Source organism: Sebastes umbrosus, chromosome 17 (genome assembly GCF_015220745.1).
Source record: "Sebastes umbrosus isolate fSebUmb1 chromosome 17, fSebUmb1.pri, whole genome shotgun sequence".
NCBI lineage: Eukaryota > Metazoa > Chordata > Actinopteri > Perciformes > Sebastidae > Sebastes > Sebastes umbrosus.
Genome location: NC_051285.1, coordinates 3,379,283 through 3,389,319, shown reverse-complemented (window position 1 = coordinate 3,389,319; position 10,037 = coordinate 3,379,283). Strand labels below are relative to the sequence as shown.

General features: G+C 39.4%; 1 protein-coding gene across 1 annotated transcript; it reads right to left on the bottom strand.

The window, feature by feature from the left end:
* Window positions 1-242: 242 nt before the first annotated feature.
* On the bottom strand, window positions 243-9,675 carry sap30l (sap30-like). The gene is made up of 4 exons (XM_037748984.1): window positions 9,128-9,675; window positions 5,744-5,866; window positions 5,228-5,326; window positions 243-2,386 (listed from the first exon to the last, which is right to left on the bottom strand). Exons 1-4 carry the CDS (start codon window positions 9,311-9,313, stop codon window positions 2,252-2,254), a joined length of 543 nt encoding a protein of 180 aa, XP_037604912.1. The 5' UTR covers window positions 9,314-9,675; the 3' UTR covers window positions 243-2,251.
* Between the last annotated feature and the right edge of the window lie 362 nt (window positions 9,676-10,037).

Below are 10,037 nucleotides of genomic sequence, written 5' to 3'. Positions count from 1 at the left end.
GTGACATCACAAATGGTCAGAAATCCAAACGGCTTGTTTCAAACGCACAATTTCTGAATACGGGCTGTGTGTATTTCTCCGTATATTGAGCGTTTTGATAGTTTAACAGTAATTATATAGCACTAAACCTGCTTTATAATATAAAAGACATGCAAATCTCACTTTTTACAATATGGGACCTTTAAGTGTAAAAACATGTATGACAGTTGAGCAATCTGAATGAACAGAGACGAGACTGTTGCTTCTGTCTGTACAATACATTTATTATTATTATTATTAGGAGCAATAAGCAGCCATATTTAAATATGTTCTTTTTCTAATACAACAATTAGGTTAATGTGGCATGGCCTATATGTTAATAAAGTTGGGTGTTATCTACATGACGCTAACAAACCTACAAGCAAAATATAACAGACACAAAAAAAATAAAATAAAAAATAACCCTGTTGAAAGTAGACAAACTCAGTGTGATGAACAAACTTAAATAGGATTTGTGACAGAGGATGCAGAGTTTAAAAAAAAAAATCACAACACAAAACTGTGTGTACAATTTATGAGAAAACAAAAGAAGACAGAATTAGAGTTTAAAAGTTGTGTTGAGAAGATGCAAAACCAAAAGTTGTGCATTGTGTGTGAAGGTTTCAGAAGTGCGTTTAAGAGTATAAATCAACTTGGATTCATCATATCAAATGTTTCGGGGTTACATTTCACATCACAACTTTTGAAAAACAATCCACAAATTATGACATCCTTCATTCTGTTTTCTCATTCACCTCACAAACTAAACAAATGAATCAATTCCTTGAAAAGTACTTAATAATGAAAACAATAAATCGTCAAAATGCAAAGTCATTTACATACAAGTGCAACAATTTAAGAAGTCAAGATGGTCATAATAAACTCATAAAAAAACAACAAATCCAGTTATGGTTTGATGCCACATTTAGTGCCAAATTAGATTCATGTTGGACCTTTTACAACAAGATTATTTCAACTGGGCATACAAATGTAAAAGCACTTTTTGTTGGCCGATATGGAAAGAAGGCATCCATACACATGTTTTAATTTGATGAATTATTCAAAAGATTAAGAAAAAAAATAAGTACTTTTGTGGTTTAACCCAGCTTCTTGAAATACATACAGGGAAAGTATCAAATAAAGACTTGAGACGTTGTCCACTTTAAACACTGCTCTTAAATATTAAAATGACGCTAATAATTACTTTTACACCTCTATCACACACACACACACACACAGGATGGAGGAATCTAAATCATATATGCACACAGACACAACTTAAGGCTGAACTAAAGAGAAAGGGCAGAAAATGGGGTTACAAATGACAAAAATGGAGCTACCAACACCTGCGATGCACAGAGTAAATTAATAAGTAAGTGTGTGTTCATACGCACGTAAAAGAGCTAAAGAAAGAGAAGTGTGGGCCACAGCCAAATGCTACATCATTCACCACCATCGGTCTTCAAACGCATCATGTCCAGTTGGAAAAGGGCGACTAAAAAGATTCAATATCAGGACTGAGATCAGCTTGTTTTGCAAGACATTATTGAGAATGTGAATTTGGTGACACTTCTAAACTGACCCCGATATGCTGGACGTAACTTCAGCAAAAGGCAGCGCCCCTTTTCCAACAATTCATTCATTCACGATAAAAAAAATCATTCAGTTCCAACAAGCTTTCCCCGTTTGGCACAAGCATTCCTCTCGGTGAACGTGTTAACAGTCAACTCGGCAAAAAAAAAAAATACCCAAAATTACTGAAACCTGTTTTTTTTTTTTTGACTTTTAAGGCAGCTATATTGTACATTGCATTCAACCAACTTACTTAAGATCGGACGCTGTTCTTTTGTACATATTGACAGTTTACATTACAGCATGACGACGTAAAACCCTGCGGAGGTGAGTCCTGGTCCTCGACAGTCTTTTAGAGACCTGGCTTTTGTGGAGCAGATGAAAGAGGAAATCGTGACAACATGCGCAGAGACTGTTTATATGTGAAGAGGGTCAAAATGAGCGAAAGATAACTCATCCCACCCTGAATTCTCCTCCATATCAGTTAAACGTCCTCTAAGGACAACAAGAGTTTGTGCTCTGGTCTTACGGAGGAGCGGGACGGTGGCGGGGTAGCAGGAGGAGCTGGTTTTGGTTTGTAGGTGCCGTTAGTGGTGTCCAGGTTCTGTGAATAGCCGTGGATTATTGTTGTGTAGCTACTGCGGCTGCTGCGGTTGAACTTTTAGTCCAGCGGTTTGCCGCCACCGACGTCGCCTTTCTGGTCCAAGCGGCTCTTGCTGCTCTTCACCATGTAAATAAAGTAGGTCAGCGTCTCCTTCTCGTTCACCGGGATATTCCTGAAGTGGCGACTCACCGTCTGCAGAGGAGGAGAAAGAGGTGGAAAGTAAAAACTCAGTATACGTCTCCCATGTTCAGCTACGTTTATTTTCATGAACTGTTTCATGGCGTTCAGGGCCCTGCTTCCCAACTATATCCCAAAGCAGTGTTCAAGAGAGAGTGCACACGCACACTGTTTTTTAACGTTTCCGACGTGCTGAAGAGGATGCTGAATACACTTTTAAGTAACTTGTAGGCTGTGCTATAACATGTTTTATTTGATTAAGTTGCACTCAACTCAACTGAAGATTGCTGAAAAATATAACTCCTCCTGTAAATGCATTGAAAGCATCTCTTTATCTCATCTATCAGCCAGTTATCAAACATGTATACCACCGAGGGAAAATCCCATAACGAAATACCAGTTTAATGTAACCTCACACGAGGCGAGACAAAGCGGAAATCGCGGGATCACATATCGCACGAAAGTCCATCTTGTCAGGCTTCAAGTAATGCGTTCGTGTCCGGCAAAGCCAGAGCACGGACCAATCAGCGTCCTGTGAGGAGCTACTGGCAACTGCGGGCGTGGCTTAGGTGTGTGAGACGACACAGCGAGACACTGTTCGTTCAAAACAACGACGGCGGCTCCTGAAGAGGTTGGCGTAGATGCTGAAATCAGTTCTATCAGGACTGGAGAGTATTTTCTTCACTGAAAGAAGAGCAAAATCAGCACTGATGGTGATGTTTTCGCTCTTCTCCCGACTGGCTTCGGCAAGAGTTTGATTGACAGATGGTTCATCCAATCACCTGCCAAGTGTTTTTTTTAAAGTGCCCTTTTCAAAACTACTTCTGAGATGGATCATCTGGCGGGTCCGACTAAGTTTAATGTACCTTTTAAACAGTTTTCAAATGTCTTATGGTGGATTTTGTGTTTTACTTTGATCACTTTTTAAATAGCAGCTAACCCAAACGATCAGTGTGCACGACGACGGAGAGCTGCTAAAATCTTTGAAGACTTTAACAAATGAATATTTTCCAGTGGGAGACATTCAATCAAGACTTAACTACTAGTTGCTTGGATTCATAAAGCAGCCTCAAAGAGAAGAAAACAACCGTCCTCTGTGCAGCCCTCTGCGGTCGCTGGCTCCCCTGAACACGGGGACAGCTGTAACTGGTTGCGGGCTGTTGACTGGCGCTTTATTAATGATGTGAGAGGCTCATTAATCGGAGGGCCTGAACCCGACTAAAAGCCTGGGGAAACATTCAACTAACAGCCCGGTTTCATTCATTCATTCATTCATTCATTCATTCATTCCCACTGTTAGCGCGACAGTCAAGTCACATCCGGCCTCCCCCCCCCGCAGGTCAACCGACAGCGCTGCATACAGGACGTATTTGTAAAGGATGAGGGCCGGGCCAGCTGCATGAAGTCCACCTGTCCATTTGGCAAATTAGCCTAACAATCTCTCCATGACCAATTACTGTGGAATAGGATCCGCAACACGACGTATATCACGGTAAATGAGCAACGTGGAGCCGAGGGTTGAGGAGAAAGAGGTCGCCTAATGAGGGCAGCTTAACGGCCTTCAATGTTACACAATATGAACTATGAGCCCGATTATTCCTCCAAGGATGCTACTACAAAAGTTGTGAAATCAAGTTTCTATAAATCTAAAAAATGTTTTTAAGTTTGTAAGTAGATAAACTGATGCTGTTAATATCTATACGGACAAAAGCACAACTAAATCTTGGGGAAAACAATTCATCGCTCACCACTGACTTTGTATGACGTGAAGGTGCCTGTCTGCTTACAAACAACAGAGAAAAAGCCTAAAAGCTGCCATGTGGTGGGATGCACTACCAAACAGGGTAAAGAACACAGTTTTTATAAGCTGCCGAACCGAAAAACTCAGCTTTTATGAAGACAAAAGTGAGACATCGGCAGGACGAATGGGAAAACTGTGGGATCCTGACACTCAGTATGTCGATGTGTGCAGCAGCAAGCATTTTGTCTAAATGTCAGTTTTAGGCTATCTACTATATTTATGTAAATGTGCTAAAGCATTTGGACAGTATGCAACTTGTGTTATAGTGGAATGTGGATTAATCGGAAAGCTATGCAGTATTATGTTTGCAAGTGCCTTAGCTGACTACAGTAGCTTTCAAACACACAGCCAGCGTCATCATCTTAATCATCATCATTTTAGTTCAACTGCACCCCTGGTAGACATAGGGTGCTAAAATAATCCTTTGTCATGCTGAAATCGGATGTTTTTAGCTAATTAGAGGCATTTCATTAGCGGTTCAGCACTTTGTTGCATATTGTGACACCGGTAGTTTTCCCCTCCGGTGGGCGAGTTGTGCTCTGTCTCTATAGTAACACATTTATCAAGGTGTACTCCAGACGCCTGTCTCCAAAGTAGTGACAATCTGCTGAGTGTTTCATGGTGTTTATTTCAAATTTACAATTTAATTAAATAGCAAATAAAGGTATGTTCTCTCTCTGCTGTTCTTTGACTCTCTTGTTCGCTCACTTTTTTTTAATGTCAGTAAATCCAGGTAAAGGAAGCCGTACAAGCCGGTTTGTGTTTGACTAATCGGTGAAGTTCAGCAAACCCCCGAGCTGATTGTTCCTGGGCCATCAAAGAATATACTACCCTCAGAGGAGGGACTTTTTGGAGACCAGAAACTACGCCAGAGAAACCAAATCTACCGGATGATATGTAGGTATGGTTCCTGAAATTGTTCCTGCGGTGGAAACGGGCTAATACGTAGTACTGACATGGTTTCATGGTCAATACTGAAAAGAACACAACATCGCCATGAACAGTGCAAATAACAAGACATCTCCACATTCGTTCAGTTCTTAGTGTGCTCTTACCTCTGCCAGCTGGGCCTTGTTGAGTCCGGGCCTGGTCTGCAGCTTGTAGTGTCGCTTATAGCGTCTCAACGTGTTCACCTGAAGCTGGAAAAGGTCGACCTGAACAACACAACGGAGACGGGAGGATGCAGTCAGTCAGTGAATTATGAGGGATGGTAACTTTTCATCCCGACTCCATCTTGGAGAAATTTCAATGATTTACTCAAGACTCCCTAGAGGCTTCTCTCCTCTTTTTCTGCTTTAAAAAGGAGATGAAACTTTAATGATCTCCGTGGAGAAATTGGGTCAGTGCAGCAATAAACACTAAGAAGCAACACAAGCACAACCGAGTACAGGATGAATATAGAATTTCTTAAAAAGAGGGATGTTGGTTAAGCGAGCATATTCTTATAACAATCCCACCAGGACTTTTTAAGGTTCCCTATGTCGTATTTTCTTTTGTTCCTCTTTTTCTATTGTGCTTCAGCTCTGATGTCTGTGGGTGAACACTGGGAGTAACATTTCAGTCCACATTACCTCAGGCACTTCCACATCATGATCCGGGGACTCTCCTCCATCGTCACTGGTCTTCCTCTTCCTCTTGTTGCGGACACTCTGGATGAAGTTCTTATGGAAGTCGCAGATGTAAAGGTGTCTCACCTATAACGACATTAAGGAGGAGTATTAAGAAGGAGAAGTCTACCATGTACAAAACCTGAACAATACCAAACTTATATTCAAACAGAACAGTGTTTAATGTTGTCTCATCACAGACAGCCGTGCAAGAACTTTGCCAAGATAAACTAGTGTAAAACTGGCAAAGCTATGGCTTAAAACAGGAATCAAAGATGCACACAAGACCTCGGTACTTGACTGTTTTTGATAATTGATGCGACGAACACGTTTTGAATTCGATGCCCAGCCCTAACTACAGGCTGTAGTGTCAATAATTTAACTATGGAAAGCTTGCTTTGATGTGTATGTATGTGCTGCCTCAGCTGAATATGCAACATTAATTCTGACCCTCGGTGAACTCATGTGCATTGATATTGATTCCTCTGGGCCACAACATGTGACTTGTCACGAGTCCCAGTGTGCGTGTAGAAACATCTGGGCAAACGGCAGATTAAAGAGCTCATTCATCTGGCTACACTGTCTGAGCAATAAGTCACTGTCTAGGAATCGTAGAGCAGATAAAAGGCCCTGGATACAGCAGCAGCATTCGTTAGACATCCCCACATTTGTGGGTGCCACTGCTGTGTGCTAAGGGGCCCCTCCCGACCCCCTGGTTCTTCGACCTCTATGTGCATTGTGTACGCATCCTGTTGCCTTAAGTACTCAACAGGTACCGGGCACACAGCAGCTACAACACCCAGACCACCGGGTTGGATGTGTTTGCTTTGTGGTGAGTTAATTAAAGGCAAACCTACTTAAGAAAATGCAACATACGAGCGTAATATCACCGAAAGAAATAAAGATATTAAACTAGATTTTGATACAGGGACTCAAGATGAATTATGGTATTTTTTATTGTGTTGTTCTGAATGCATTTTCCTGTTGAGATTGTGTATTTGTCAAAAAGGTCAATCTAAAAATGGCATTGGAAACAAGCTTAGGCTAAAAAAGCTGTATCGTGTGACACTCTGTATCTGTATTATATCACTGTAGATCTAGTGGTAAATGATCAAATGTGACAACAACTGGCAGTTTGATCATTAGTTCAAGTGGTGTATATTCCCAAAACAACTTTGCTATAAAGCTCAGGACTCTGAGGCCTTGGGACAGATGCCTGGTTGGTGATCCAGCCTTGGTTTATGTGTCTGTGCCAAAAAGCTCAACGAGTTCCTCACACTGTGTTCTGGCAAAGGCACATAAAACATGTTGTTGGCGTTTCGTAGGCCACTGCACAACGTGAATAGGTTTGTCATTTAAAGATACAGCATGTAATAGAAAGGCAGTGAGGCAAAAAATGCAAACTAAAAGGCAGACAGAAGCTAAATTGTTAGGAGAAATCTAGGTCTAATGTGGTGTTAAGTGCACCTTGGGAGCTAACAAACAAGATTACTGGTAGTTTGTGCCACTTTAACTTAAACTGGACTGAGGTTAAACAACACAGCTGGCTTCCCTGTAAACAGCCATTTTATGAAGAGGAGGCGTGTTGGAGGAAACTGTTGTAATGAGTTGGTGTTGGTGTGATCCTGCTGTCCTGCACGTCCTCCAGGTAGCCAAGTTAACTAACTTTAGCCTGACATTTAGCTAAACGCTGTGAGAACACATTTAGCTCCAGACCAACACCACAACCGGTCGCTGCTTCCTGCAACAGCACATCTACTCTTTTGTTTATTTAGCATTAGCTGACAGCTGAGAGAGAGAGCTAACTTTGAGCTGTCATCATGACTCTCACAATTCAAGATTCAAGAGTTTTATTTGCCATTTTCACCTATAGTATAAGTACATTGGATTTCTGAGCAGTTTACACCGAATCAAATAAAGGTAGAAAAAGGCACAAGGTAATTACAAAATAAGTAGCACATTCAACTCAACATAATAAATAAATACATTATTAAAATATAAAACGCCCCCAGTGTAGTCAATAAAGAAACTAAACGATACCCCCAGAATACAAATATATATACAGTATATATGCTCCATGTTAAAAGAACTTGTAGCTCTCATAAAAATGTATAAAAAAATAAACAATTAAAATATTTCAGACAATTACACAGGAACAGTTTTTTCCCCCAGGGCCATCAGACTTTTAAATAGATAATTCATACGACACCTTCTCACACAAAAATATATCTTATACCGTATATGTTCTTAATATATATGCTCTTAATATGCATGTATATGTTCTTAATATATATGCTCTTAATATGCATGTATATGTTCTTAATATATATGTTCTTAATATGCCTGTACATGTTCTTAATATATATGTTCTTAATATGCATGTATATGTTCTTAATATATATGCTCTTAATATGCCTGTACATGTTCTTAATATATATGTTCTTAATATGCATATATATGTTCTTAATATATATGCTCTTAATATGCCTGTACATGTTCTTAATATATATGTTCTTAATATGCATGTATATGTTCTTAATATATACGCTCTTAATATGCCTGTACATGTTCTTAATATATATGTTCTTAATATATATGCTCTTAATATGCCTGTACATGTTCTTAATATATATGTTCTTAATATGCATGTATATGTTCTTAATATATATGCTCTTAATATGCCTGTACATGTTCTTAATATATATGTTCTTAATATATACGCTCTTAATATGCCTGTACATGTTCTTAATATATATGTTCTTAATATGCATATATATGTTCTTAATATATATGCTCTTAATATGCCCTTGTACAAAGTATTTCCTTTTATGTAATATAACTTAATATTTTAATGGAGCTTCCATTAAAGTTCTTTTAACATGGTCATGGAGCATATATATAAATAAATATATATATATATAAATATAAATAAATATATATATAAATAAATATATATAAATATATATATATAAATAAATATATAAATATATAAATATATATATATATATATATATATATATATATATATATATATATATGCTCCATGACCATGTTAGAAGAACTTGTTACTCTCATAAACATATTTTAAAAAATAAATATATTTTTAGACAATTACACAGGAACAGTTTTTCCCCTCAGGCCATCAGACTTTTTAATAGATAATTAAAAAGGCATTACACAGTGGAAGGCAGCAGAGTGCACAGCATTACAGTACATTCAGTTCAGCTGTCAGTAATGGTATGGAGGTGAGGGGGTATCTGTGTTCCTCTTTAATGTCCTTTGCCACCACTCTTATCACATCATTTAAGTGTCAATAACATGATCACAATGTATAATAGTCACACTCACGCTCTTGTCGATGTCCAGCTTGAGCTTCTTCTGAGAGATGCTCTTCTGGATCCTCTTACTGAAGGAGGCGTTTCCAGCGGAGCGGCCGCAGCGCTCTCCGTCCTCGATCAGACAGCAGCTCTGGCCGTAAAACGGAGGAGCCGGCGGTCCATCGTGGCTGTCCTCCTCTGTACTAAACCCATTCATCTTGTACTAGTGTAATCTCCAACAATAAATACACAGAAACAGTAAAAAGCAGCGCTGTTCTGCGCTGCTAAGCCTCTTGTTGACGTCCTTTTGTGAAAGTAGCTTTAGCTTTTAGCTGCAGGACCGCAAGGTGGCTGAATCTAACAGACTCCTCTGGTTTAGACTCTTCTTTCTACATTAACAACCCAATACTTCTCCGTAAGATTCGCACAGCACTTCAATAACATCCCGAGCTAAAACTCCAGCAACTTACTTTGAAAAAAACCCCACACATTTATCTTTACAGACTGCTTTCTTTCAGGAACAAGCTCCGTACAATGGGGACATGCTCCAGTCTCTCTCCGTAGGCGGAAGTTGCCAACTCGGATGCTGATTGGTTAATTTTGCTTAGAGGCGGGGCTTAGCCGGTGAACTCTGCGATCCTATTGGCTGTTGGAAACATCTGTCTTTTTGAAGGCTCTTCCGGTGTCATGTTTTTCCTACTATGTGAGTTAAAAGGTGGCGTCACCGCCTGTTTGTGGGACTTTTAACCACACTGGAGAGACATTTTCATCAGCTTTTTATAATGCATAAGTTGTATGGGGATTTCAACATGTTAACTGCATGATAAACTGATGTAAATGTGCACATCATTAAAGGGAAATCCACATTCATGAAGTAGGAAACTGGTGACACAAACAGAAACATTGTAAACATGTAACAAATGTCATACTTTTAACCACAC